Raw genomic sequence first — 13,288 nt, forward strand, 5'->3', positions numbered from 1 at the left:
CTTCTTAGAAATCCCTTTGGCCTTTGAATATTATTTGAGTATGACCCATCCAGAGAGCTTGTGATACAAAAGCTGTGAGTGTAATGGTAGTTCTGCATAGTGGTTTGGAAATTGTGTGTGCTGTTCTGGACAGGAGAAGGAATTGTGCCTAGGGAGGCACTGGGTGAAGGAGGAGTATGAGGGGAATTGAACAGAGGAGAGTGAAGAGATCAGGGAAACAGGGGAAAGCAAATAAGCAGCTTAGAGACTGAGTAAGTGGATCAAATTAAAAGTAGCATTGCTTATTGTTGAATTGCACCCTTGGAAAGGAAAAATACTGAAGTTGTTGTATTGGGAAAGATAGGGAAGCAGTAGGGTGGCATTGAGTCTTATAAACACAAGGGAAAAAACACTTCCTTCCCATAATTGCTTATAACAATGCCTCAGACTGCTAACTGAGAAGGTGGTTGCCATATACTTAAAATATTCAAAAATAATAACAATTTTGAGTACTTGAAAGTACTTACTGAGTGGTTTTGTTTGCTACTAATGCAATTTACGAGGAATGTGGCATTCCTACAAAAAGCTCCTCTTTTTTATTTTTTTAAATTTTGGTCTCAAATCAAAATCAGCTGACCACTTCTTTGGAGAACCAGAAATAGTATTCATTCCAGTTGCATTTAGCCATTCAGTGATGCTTACAGACAGTATGCAGCACTCCTAGAGTGTATTTGTAAAAAATAATGTAGAAAGCACATTGAGGCTTGGTTACAAATTTAATTATCCATTCTGTCCCCAGGATTTTGAATCTAAAGTTCTTTTATCTATGTCTTGCCTTAATATAAATATTAATAATTAGCTTTCTAATTACTATAGGAATAAGATCCTCATAAACAAGCTGGCTGGGAAGGATGAGTGTTTCTTCACAGTCTAATATTGAAATTAATTTATATTTTAATGGCAGGCTTCTGAAAACTTGGATTTTATCCATAGATTTTTTTTCTACTGTGGCTTCTGCTGAAAAAGCAGGCTTAAACATTTCTAAGAACTTTTTTAGTGGGTTAGTACCTGACAGCATAAATTAAAAGTGTACCTTCTTACAGTGGAATTCACAGCCATTGTGATTTTTTTTTGGTCATAATTTGATAACTTTTAAGAGCATTATCCTGAAGATATCACCTCTGCCTTCTGCTTTTGCTCAAAAGTAGAGGTTTTTTACAGTCAGAATTATTATTTTTATAATAAGATACTTAGCTTCAGAAGCCAAAGCTCTATCTGACCTTTAAAACAAATATTTATTAAATGTAAAGGTAAAGACATCTGTGAAACTCTTAGAAGTGCAAAGATTTATTTTTTTATTTTTTTTTTAACTGAGCATTTTTGAGTATCTGCATATGTGAAAATAACACCCTGCCTGAGAGTTGCACGTGGGATCCCTGCAGTGCTGCTGCTGCAGTGTCACAGTCTTCAGTGGAGACCTTTGTTTCTGTCCCAGTGATCCAGTAGAGCCAGTGCCCCGAATGCTTCTGATTGTGGAACAGCGGCTGTTTCTCCCTAGTGCCCCTTATACTTGTTTTCCTATTAAAGAACAATCACTGTTTTGTTTAAATTCCAGGAAACTTGGAACAGCTGGACAGAAACTTGGAGGCTCTGCTGTCCTTTGCCATATAAAACATGATCCCATGGACCCTGGTGGATGCTTCACGCTAACCTCAGCAAACGTGGGGAAGTGCCAAACCGTTCTCTGCCGGAATGGGAAACCTCTGCCTTTGTCCAGGTGTTACATGATGAGCTGTGAAGAAGAGCTGAAGAGGATTAAGCAGCATAAGGCCATTATCACAGAGGTTAGAGAACAGCTGGGGATTGTTGCAACTTGTAGCTTCTTTGAAGAGCATTTGCACAGCAGTGCATGAAATTACGTGTTGATATCAGAAACCTCTAGAAGGTGGTGTTCATAGTGTAGGTTCCTCAGTTGCACTTTTCCTTTCAAGTTGATTCATACATTCATACCGTGCAGTCAAGTTGCTTTTCCATTCCATTGCCATGCTGGATTTTGATTAGCTTTCAAGAGTGAGCAGCTGTGAGCACCTTGCATTGAAACAGGAAAGCAGATACTCTCCTTCTAATGGGAGAGGAATTGCTGTGTTGGAACTGTCATGGAGAGCTTTTCCAATTAAAAAGGATGAGAGGGCAGAGCACTTGGAGCAATGCCGTCCTTCCCTTAGGAGACTCCTTGCTCTGGCAGGCTGATTTTGCTGTCTGAGCTATGTTCCCAGAACTGCCCTTTGACAGGCTGCTCTTGAAGAGAGCACTTGCCCAAAAGGAAAACTCACCCTGTGCTCAGCTGAACCATGAGAGACGAGAAAACTATTTGTTCCTTTCTTAAGAAGCTTGAAGCCACTGCTGTCAGTTTTGCTTTGCCTTGTGTGACACATGCAGAGGAATAGATAAATATCGAATCCTCCTAATGGTGGAGGAAAGGGCAGAAACCTCCCTGCTGTGTGCCTGAGAGCAGGGTGGGCTTCTGTGTGTGGGGTAAGCCATGTGCCTGTTGATCTTGCCTGGGAAGATCAAATGTGATCAAATGAAGATCTTGGCTGGGATCTCAAATGTGACAAGTTGAAAGGGAATCACTCCAACACAGTGTGCATCATGGAGACACGTTCATTCTGTGGCTCCATAGAGGAAAAGGGAAATTTCTGGGCTGAATCTTCAGATGACTCACTGATTTCATGCACACTGATGGTTTATCACTGCTGTCAGCTTTCTAATGGGAAAGTTAACAAGCAGACATGGGGGCTTTTTTTCTTCTGTGTGATTGTAAAGAGGAAGCTTTTTTAGTCTTGGTTCACTTTTCTGTGGTTATCTGCTTTATAATAACCCCTACAGTTATTAGCTGGACCCAAAGAGTGTAAATCCTTACCTTTTCTGTTCTTCTTGAATACGCAGTTAGCAGGGTGCAGCTATCCCCAGCAGGCTGACAGATAGCCAGACTTGCTGTTTCAGACACTTGCTCTGCTTATTCTGGCAGCTTGGATTTTAACCAGGACAGGATTCTGGGATTTGGACGTGCATGGGATTCTTTTCTCAAATGTGTCCTTTTTTACTGATGTTATCCCTTCAGATACTACTCCTCCTCCCTTTGGAAATGTCATATCTAAGTGGAAATGTAGTAAGTAATTGGGGCGTGTAAAACATTTCACTACAACTCAGCTGACTGAGAAATGCAGACTTGCTCTCTGCTACATTTGACTTGCATGCTTAATTTAAAGGTTTTTTTTTTTTAAATGAACCTTGGTTTCTAAAGTGATGAGCCAAGATGAAACCTACAATTATTACAGCTGCAAGAGAAGACTTGTAACTGAATGACCTGCCCCTGTATCAAATGTGTGTTGCCTTGCTCTGTCTAAAGCCAGATACCGTGGGTGGAGGAGGGATAAGTCTGACTCACTGGTTAAAGATTTGTCCAGTTGGCTCTTGCAGCTGCAGGAGCAGAATAGATGGCTCTTTGTTGCAGCCTTCTGCTTTGTTGGTCTGTGCATAGGTGGTGTTGATGACAAATCAGTCGGGTGTAGGAGGCACAGTGCAGGATTGCAAACCAGCTCTTGCTGTGCTCTAATTTCAGCTCTGCCACCTCCTTGCAAGTCACTTTGCTTGTCTGTCTCCTTGTCTGTGAATGGCAGTGTTGGGGGTGCTGCAAAAACAAGGAGAGGAAGGTACTGTACATCCTTGTCGGTCTTGTTGCCAATTTCCTGTCCTTTCTAATTTCAGGATGGCAAAGTGAATGGTGTGACAGATTCAACAAGAATCTTGGGGTACACCTTCCTTCACCCAAGTGTTGTGCCGCGTCCTCATGTCCAGTCCATCACCTTAACTCCACAAGATGAGTTCTTCATTCTGGGGAGCAAGGGGCTGTGGGACAGCCTCTCGATGGATGAAGCAGTTGAGGCCGTCAGAAACGTGCCTGATGCGCTGGCAGCCGCCAAGAAGCTTTGCACTTTGGCCCAGAGTTACGGCTGCAACGACAGCATCAGCGCTGTCGTGGTTCAGCTGAACGTGACGGAGGACAGCTTCTGCTGCTGTGAGCTCAATGGGGTCCCACCCCCCAGCCCAGGCATCTTCCCCCAGTCTGTCAACGTGGTCATCAAGGACAGGCCCACAGACGCGCTCGGGATGCCGTCTTCGAGCAGCGGCATGGCTTCGGAAATCAGCAGCGAGATCTCCACCTCGGAAATGAGCAGCGAGGTGGGGTCCACAGCCTCGGACGAGCCTCCCCAGGTGGCCATGAACGAGAACAGCCCGGCGTACCCGGGGGAGCAGCGCTGCATGCTGCACCCTGTCTGCCTGTCCAACTCCTTCCAGCGGCAGCTCTCCAGCGCCACCTTCTCCAGCGCCTTCTCCGACAACGGCCTTGACAGCGACGATGAGGAGCCCATCGAGGGCGTGTTCACCAACGGCAGCCGCGTGGAGGTGGAGGTGGACATCCACTGCAGCCGAGCGAAGGAGAAGCAGCTTCTCCAAGTGCCAGTGGAAGCCAGTGACGAAGGTATCGTCATCAGTGCCAATGAAGATGAGCCTAGCCTTCCCAGGAAAGCTGAATATTCTGCCATGGGCACAATAGGGCGCCGGCGAGGCAACGGCTCTGTGGCACCACACGAGAGGAGCCATAACTTAATTGAAGTTGCAACGGATGCGCCACTCAGAAAAACCGGGGGCTACTTTGCTGCTCCAGCACAACCTGATCCTGATGACCAGTTCATCATCCCGCCAGAGCTTGAAGAAGAAGTCAAGGAGATCATGAAGCAACACCAGGAACAGCAGCAGCAGCAGAGGCAGTATCCGATGGACCACCTGGCAGACTATTACGACACACCACTATGACCCACTCTAATTACTGCTCAGAAATAAACTAACAAATAAGGAGACTTGACTGTGAGACCCAGCGGGCTTGCATTACAGCAGGGGTTTTCCTTTTCCTTTATATACTTCCTTTTCATTATCCTGCCACTACAGATAACTGCAGCTTTTCAGTTTGTTAGGTTTAATATTCATTGACTTTCTCCTAGAGACGCTTGACTGGTAAAGTTTAAAATAGTTAACCCTCCCTTAACATATCAAGTGTAAAAACAGGAAAACAAAACAAAACAAAAAAATAATAAAAAAAGATAAAAAGGTTTAATATATTGCTGAGAAACAGATGATGATGTAATATTTTTTAAAATGGCTTGTTTGTTTTGTTCGAAAAGCAGGGCAGTAGCCAGTGCTAAATGATTTAAGTAATATTGTAATACTGTATTTCTTTGAGAGAAAAGGCTTTTTTTGGTCTTGAAAATGATAGACATTTGTAGAATATGGAGACTAACTCCTAGGAGTTGCTTTACTCTTTCAGGTGACTTAAGTCACTGAGATTCACTAATTTTCTCTGAGAGAACAGTTGATTGGGAAATTCCTGTAAATAGCTCAGTGTTGTATAGTGATGCTTACATGTTTTGTAGCCTTGGCATTAAGGACACAACCTGAAAAACTGACCTTTTTTCTTAAGTGACTCTTTGGGCCTTGGTCATTAAGCGTAATGGACTGTGTGGCTGTGTACAAGTTAGCTAGAGCCCAGGTGGTGTAGACTGTTCAAAGAAAAACCCACTTTTTCCTCTGGTCTCTTTCTTTCCTTACTTTTACAGACACGTTTTGTTTGTGTTCCTTACTGCTGCCACAACCAGCATGATTGTATAGAGCTCATTTGCTGTAGAACATTTACATACCAAGAGTTATATTAAAGCCGAATGCACAAATGAACATGTCATAATTTTTGTTATAATAAATATGAAATTTACACCTGATGTCTGCTTTTATGTCTGACTACCTGAGCAGCAGCTCTCAAACAGCAACTTGCTGTGGTTCCTCAGCTTGCTGCTCAGTTAAACCAAGAAGTGTTGAAACTTTTGTCAGCTCGATCACATTTTTACACTAACTGCAGAAGCTCACATGTACTTTCAGAATTCAAAGGTTGTGCGAAGTGGCCTTTAAAAGATACAAACCAACTCTCTGAGGAATTGACCTCTTCTTTTTTTCTTTCTCGGTACTAATTCAGCACTATTGATTTGCCCTTTGCCACAATATTGACAATGCCTGAAGACTGGAGAGGAGCGGTGTGCTCTGGCTCTGTCCCACTGGGATTGAGTGACTGAAGATAGAAATGATGAAGGGATAACAAAAGGTAGAAGGAAAGCATTGGATACTGAAAGAAGAGAGAAAATATGAGGAGAAGGCAGAAAAGCGAATTTTAAACTACCTATGTAAATTTGCTCCAATGTGCTGCATGAACATGAGTTCGATGGCAATCAGACTTTGGTAGCAAAGGGGCATCTTTTTGTAATTCCTGTGGGAAAGGAGCAATGTCCTCTTTCAGTATTGCCCCCAGCCAGCTGCTCCATTTTACTTCTCACTCTTCAAAAGCTGAATTAGTGTGCAGTCATGACAGTGTCTTGTTTCTTGGCATTTGGTCTGTATTTGGGAAGAGGACTGTGGTGACAGGCTGTTGTCCTTATTCTGTTCTAGGGTGAAAAAGCCAAGTTAGAACAGGATTGCTGTTACCAGAAGATTTTTAGTTACTTTTCCTTAATAACAATAACAATGGAGGAGCAAATATTAAAATATCTGGTTTGATAAATGTTTATAGCACTGTCTACTGTAGATCTAGAAGATTGTATTTCATTGTAATTTGAGCTTCAAAATATCTCTTTCTTAAAAAAAACTCATTAAATAATGTATTTAAACAAAAAAGGTTTATGGTTTATTGGTCAGTAATTCTTAGGTGTTCTTTGGTAAACAGTTTGTCTGTTTCAGATTTTGCTGAATTCATTCATTGTCCTTGGAAAATGTTCTCTTTTTTTCCCTTCTGCTCCGATGCTGCTTGAGGCTGAAGGTGATAACTAGCAAGGACACTACCTTTATTTTCTTGCTGCTGGTGGAGGAGTAACCTTGCTGCTGCTGTCTGTGGTCTCTGTGCTAAGGTGTCTCTGCTGTGCCGTACACGGGGTACCCCAGAGAGAGGAGCAGGGGGCAGAATAGGGGTGGAAGGGGAACCTTCATGTGAGCTAAACTGTGGCTCAGTGCTGACAACTGCTACTCCTCTCATGTGAGTAGGAGGATATTCACATAGGCTCTGTAAAGACTTTCTCTTTCCTCCATTTGAAGGACAGGCTCCCAAGAACTTGCCAGCCTCTGTGGCATTCACTGCTTACAGACAACACAGTGGTTTCCCTCCTTATGCCCTTACTTTGAAGCATATATGGTCAAAACTGACAGCCCACTGAAGGGCTGCCCCTTTCAGCCTGGTGCCTTCTGTAAAGTTATCCTGGAGTCAGGGCTTCTGTGGCAGCAGGGTGACAGGATTTTGGTGGAGGAACTGTACTTTTGGGTTTTTGCTCTGCCTTGAAAAAGATGGCTGTGATAGTAGTCTGTCTTAGAAAGTCATAATGTGAAGGATTGATGCATTCATAGGGGCGGCTTCATCCCTCTGCTGGGCTTTGTGTATGTGTCGGCCTAGATTGGTAGGCCGGATGGCTTGCTGCATGTTTGTAAATAGCATTTATTTTTAAACAAGGGCAAAAGGTATTTTGTCCTGGCTTTAAACTGGGACTTGGGAAACAAGATACAGTGTCTGCGACTCATGGTTTTTCTGGATATTGCCATCCTCTTTCACAAAAGGGGGTTAGTGTGTTCTTACCTCATGAGGTCTGATTGCATCTCACTGATTGCATCTACATGTGCTAATAGTGCACATGATTTTTGGATTATGTTCACAGTGTATTTTGCACAATTTTGACCTACTGGGAACTCTGACTGAAAGAGATGTGGATTTTATTTGCAGAACTTGACAGCTGCAGCAGGGACAATGGTTGGGAGTTAAAAAGGCTTTCCACCATGGAAAATGTAGAACCCCATTACCATTATGATCAAACCTTGCATGTCCTTTGAAACTTGCTGCTAGTTGCATCTGAGACAAGCAGAAATGCATGAAAAGGAGGAGGTAGATGGCTGATGACAGAGAAATTAACATCATTTATATTATTTCCTGGGAAGTAATTTTAAACAGGAAGGTTGTGGTACTATTGAGAAGTAACTGAGTGGCTTCTGTGCTTGTGAATGCGAGCCTTTTGTTAAGAGCCATAAAAGCTTTTTTCTTGCTTTCTGCTCACAGTGCTCTACAGTAATGCATTTTGTTGTGCCAGAATAGCCTGTTGGCATCTTGCCTGTGCATTCATGTGTGGCACCACCATCTCTGTGGTGGCGACCAGTGCCATGGTGGCATCGCCTTCCTCTTGCCTTACTGGCCTTGGAATATGCTACTGCATCCATGTGGGTTGTCTCCCTCACAGCCACAGAATGTGCTGCTACTGTAGTGCCCTGTAAGTCTTGCTTCAAGTAATCTCTTCATAGCAAGCTCAGCTTCATAACCAGCCCTGGTGTTTAAAACTCATACACGTAATTTTCCAGCAAATGGCATGGGGTTTTTTAAGCGTAACTTTGCTACTTTGGAAGCATGTCTGTGTGGGGCGGGGTGTTAATGGAATGTCACACTTGGTTCTGAAGATAATTTCTGCATCTGCACTAGTCATGGATGGTGCCTCTTGGGTGCAGCCTTGCAGGTCTGGACTTGCAAATGTGCGCTTGAGTGGGTTGGTTGGGGATAACCCTGTGAAGGGTGTGCTGGTCTGAGGGGTAGGAGGGCATGAAATCAATTCAAGCAGAGCAGTAGGATTCAAAGGAGTGAAAAGAACAGTAATTTCAGCCTGATCCACCTGATTTCCCTGGACACTGCCAGCCCTTACTGGAGAGATGCGCTTTTTCTAAGAGGAGAAGGCACTCAAGCCAAACAGTTCTCAGCCGTGCTGTTGGGTCAGGTCCCTCAGAGCTTTGGCTGCAGCCGGGAGCTGTATGGCCAGAAAGTGGTAAAAATACCTTTTGGGCTCAGCTGGAACAAGGACAGTCTTAGCGTCTGTTAAATGACTGTTTACTTTTCTCTGTTAACCTGCTTTACTGCCCTGCTTTGTTAGTTCGATTGTCTTGTTTGGGGCTAATGTCTGCTATTGTTGCGGTAATTGCTTTGTCTTATAGATGTGTTACCTGCGTGCTTGCACTGAGGGTTTCATGGGGTGCTGCATGAACCAATCTGTTTTCTCTTGATTGCTTGCATTTTGCTGTGCCTTACACTGATGCTCTAAGTGTTCAAATGCCCTGCCTAAAACGACTGCTGCTTCTGTGGAAAGCTGAAAGTTAAAATTTTTCTGCTGCGTGAGAGCAAGTAACTCTTGCAGCCATTTTAATCAAAAGGTGGGGATGGAAAACCCCCAAGTATTAGGTAGATTAACCGCAGCCCCAGGGCAGAATCAGTATACCATTTATCTAGGACATCAGCGTGGAAAGAGTTCCTTGTTTGCTCTAAGTCCCTGGTTTAAATGATTGGTCCCTGCTTTTATCCAGACCATTTTATTTGTATTTCCATTCCTGTTGAGGTCAACAGTTCATCCTTTAGATCATCCTTTCTCGGGCTGACAAGTTTGGATTCACCTGCGGTTGACTTGGATACCTCGTCCTACCTTTTATCTCATGCCATGAGCTAAGCTTGCCCTCTAGGCTGAGACTGAGGCAGGATCTGAACAAGGCAGACGCTATCTCATCTTTTTCCATGTTTTTTTAATATTGTAAGCTAAAGGGAGACACTTAAACTGCAAGAGCTCATCAGAAGCATGACGGCATGAGGAAGCTGTTGTATAATAACTGCAGTGTGACAGAGACCTGGGACAGGCAGGACTGGTCTGCTCCCAGGAGCAGGTGATCTACTGAGACTTTCTGCTGTAGGAGAGTCAGGATGCCTGATTTACATTCAGAATGTGGATTCCTGCATGTCATACTTTGGGGGAGAGGATGAAGTATGCAGTCCCAAGGCTGGGAAGTAGTTGCTGCTAGTGGATGAAGTTCAGCTGGCTCTTCTTGCCCTGTTGCCCATTAAAGTCTCAATTCCAATGTCCTGTGCTTATCACAGCACAGTGTTTTTTTGTTTGAGCTTGTTCTAATATGTCTCTCGCTAAAACTTAAGGAGACAGAAAAAGGATCATTCACCAATGGTTTTGTAGAATTGTCTATGGAGGTTTGTATTTAGGGGCATGTAGGTAACTTAGGGGTGTCACAGGGGCCATCAGTGGGCAGAGATGGGGCTGTGGAGGCTTTTAGGAGCTCCCAGTGGCAGCAGCCCTGTGGTGAGAGCCTGGGCACCAGACACAATGCTCTGAGCACAGCAGGCTCTTCTCCCCTCGTCAGATTCAGCACAGCTGCACCAAGAGAAATAAATGTGTTTTAACCATAAAGTTGTCAGTATTGACTCGTGGAACAGATGGGATTGTTTTGCTAATTAAATATATGCTGTTGAATGCTTTAAAGGAAATTGGGATGCAGAACTATGAAGAAAGACTGGTGTAGCAGAAGTCTGTGACTTGTAAGATGCTTTTTTATTTTAATCCCTCTTAAGGAGATGCCAGCATTTTGTGGGAAAAAAATCTTGCAGTAGGTGCACTTGCAGTCAATACTTGGTCCTGCAATTACAGAACATATATATATAGTGACATATAGAGCACGGAATAGTGCATAGAATATATAGTGAAGTACTCTGCTCAAATGTATTTAAAATAGGGTGGCAAGGAAGAGCAAAAATTGCTGTGTCTTTTTAAAGTGGCCAAAGGTATCCTCCTGAAAACAGCAAATCTCCTTGAAAGCAAGCCTAGCAAGGCACCTATGGTAGTTTCATTTAACAAGGGGTAAAGAGATTTTTCTGTTCTCTCATTTCTGTTGGGCAAAATTTGACCATGAATTTTCAGAATTTGTTGTTTTGCTGTTCAGAATCAGCTCAGGTATCAGCAGAGCCATTCCCTGGCATTTTTTGAATGCTTTGGAGATAAGAACATGGGAAAAGATGTCCCTAGATGTCCTGCACGATCAGAAATGGGGATGTGTAGGAAGAGGGATCCATAGCAAGTGACCTTCCCCACTCCCAGGGGGTCTGTGGCTTGCACTTGTTTGAACCAGGAACAATGTCCTTGTGAAGACTGATCAGAGATAGCTTTCAGGCCTCCTGTTTTTTTTCTGATGAGGAACTGAGCGTTTCTATTTGGGGTGAGGAAAGGCGTAGTCCTGCTGTCCGTATTGATTGAGAGCTGCAAGGGCTCCCCCTCGTGTTACTTCGGGACAGGAGCAGCATTGCTGCATCTTCCTCCTTGGCTGCTGCCAGGTGCACCGGCTGCATCCCGCACCCTTGTCTCCCGCCCCATCGTGCGAGCCACGCAGGAGCACCAGAGGCCCGGGAAAGCCTTTCTTCAGATGAGGCAGGAAGGCAACAACACTGACGTAGTGGGAGTCTGCTTTGCACAGACTGAGGGTTCTCAGAAGCCTCCTGCGTGTTCGAAGTGTTTGAGTCCGGACAAGGGCTGAAGGAGCCAGGGAAGCCACACCTGCTACTGCTCAGGAGAGCACCTGCAGTGCTGCCAGGTAAAACAGGGTCTTAGCAAGATCTCACGTAGTCTTGGGAAACTATGTGCAATGAGATCTTGATCCCAGCATGTCTTTCTTATTTGGACCAATAAACTGCCAAATCATCACTGTCAGAGCTCATTCACAAGAGTCTAAAAATCTGAATTCCCTTCAAGTTGCACAAGTGCTGAAGCATGTCCAGAGAAGGGCAGTGGAGCAGGTGAAGGTCTGGAGCACAAGTCTGATGGGGAGCAGTTGAGAGTTGCTTTGTTTTGGTTGTTTAGGAGAAAAGGAGGCTTGGGAGATGTTATCTCTCTTTACAACTGCATAAAAGGAGGGTGTAGCTAGGTGGGGATCGGCCTCTCCTCCTAAGTAACAAAATGAGAGGTAATGGCCTCAGGTTGGATCAAGGCAGGTTTAGAAAAATTTCTTCACTGTAAGGGTGTACAGGCACTGAAACAGGCTGCCCAGGGAACTGGTGGCATCACTATCCCTGGAAGTGTTGTGGGCATGTTGAGGACATGGTTTAGAGATTAACACAGCAGTGCTGGGTTAACAGCTGGACTTGATGATCTTAGAAGTCTTTTCCAACCTTAATAACTCTGTGATATGGCCATCTTGTTGGGGAATTATTTTTGCACTCTGAAGCACCCTGTTTGCACCTGTGTGCATCTGTCTCATGAGCCTTTCTACATCCTTCTGAAAAACTAATTACCTGTAAGATACATGCAGGCATTTCCCAGACTTGAGCCCTTCAGCATGGCCTGAGAGTTTTGGGGAGCCCAGTAGCAGGTGCAGGTCTATGTGCAAAAGGCATCCCTGGAAATCAATAGACCATTTGTAGTAATGAAGGGCATCCTGTGACTTGCCCGTTTTGCACTGTCACACGCTCAAACCAATTACATCAAATGCCTTGACAACTGGTGGACCTTGCGAGGGGTCTCATGTTTTATTTATGATGGGTGATGCTAAGCATCTGTGACAGTTTTTATGCTGTGCTGGCATTAAGCTGCTGCAATACACAGAGCGCCACCGTTTCTGGGAGATGGATGATTTGAAGGAGAAGAGTAATGATGAATGTCACAGCTGTCATAAACAATGCACTCATGGTGCCCTTCAGTAACTTACCTGAGTCTTGAAAAAGAAAAGGAGAGTCCAAGTTCGGCAAACGTGATTGAGGGATCTGAGTTACTGAAGGTCTGATGTGTATCTGTAGCTTTGCTTAACTCCATGGTGATTGTAAGTTGTGGTGGAAAACTACCAGAACAGTAACTTTAATGAAGGCAAGTTGGGAGTAAAATACATGGATTATGAAAGGAAAATTCCATTCAAACTGTTCTTTAGTGCTCTAATCCCTGTATGTATTCTCATCAATTTAAAGCAGTTTCCTATGTAAACTGAGATCCTGACTTTTCTTAACACTAAGCCTTGAATTCAGTTTCTGCTGTTGCACAACTGGTTTGTGTCCCTAGTTGTTACTGCACATTGGATACACTCAAACTCTTCTCTGGAGGACTCACGGAGAAAGCTTAAATTGGGATAAAATGTGTTATAGTCTGGGAATGTTTTCTTCTAATTTTCTTTTGTCATTAACAAAATAGGAGAGCTTCTTGTTTCTGCTTACCTGAAAATTTCCTTTCTGTGGATGGGTACAAAGGTCCTTCCCCCTTACAGCTGCTCTGCAGCAGGATGGCAATGCCCTACACACAGATCTTCCAGAAGCACCAGATTTCAGTTCCAGACAGATGAATTATTTGGGAAATGTTAAAAGTTATGTTAAGCTTAT

General features: G+C 43.9%; 1 protein-coding gene across 1 annotated transcript in view; it reads left to right on the forward strand.

Annotated features, from left to right (window-relative positions):
- PHLPP1 (PH domain and leucine rich repeat protein phosphatase 1) overlaps positions 1 to 6,759 on the forward strand; it is a 137,374-nt gene extending 130,615 nt beyond the window's left edge. The window contains exons 16-17 of the mRNA XM_005526485.2: positions 1,595 to 1,823; positions 3,751 to 6,759. Coding sequence (XP_005526542.2) covers positions 1,595 to 1,823; positions 3,751 to 4,860 — 1,339 coding nt within the window. The 3' untranslated portion in view covers positions 4,861 to 6,759. The remainder of the gene's footprint in view (positions 1 to 1,594; positions 1,824 to 3,750) is intronic.
- The last annotated feature ends 6,529 nt before the right edge of the window (positions 6,760 to 13,288 follow it).

This window comes from Pseudopodoces humilis, chromosome 1, assembly GCF_049639895.1.
Source record: "Pseudopodoces humilis isolate 2021_Gansu_Grassland_sample_001 chromosome 1, ASM4963989v1, whole genome shotgun sequence".
Lineage (NCBI taxonomy): Eukaryota > Metazoa > Chordata > Aves > Passeriformes > Paridae > Pseudopodoces > Pseudopodoces humilis.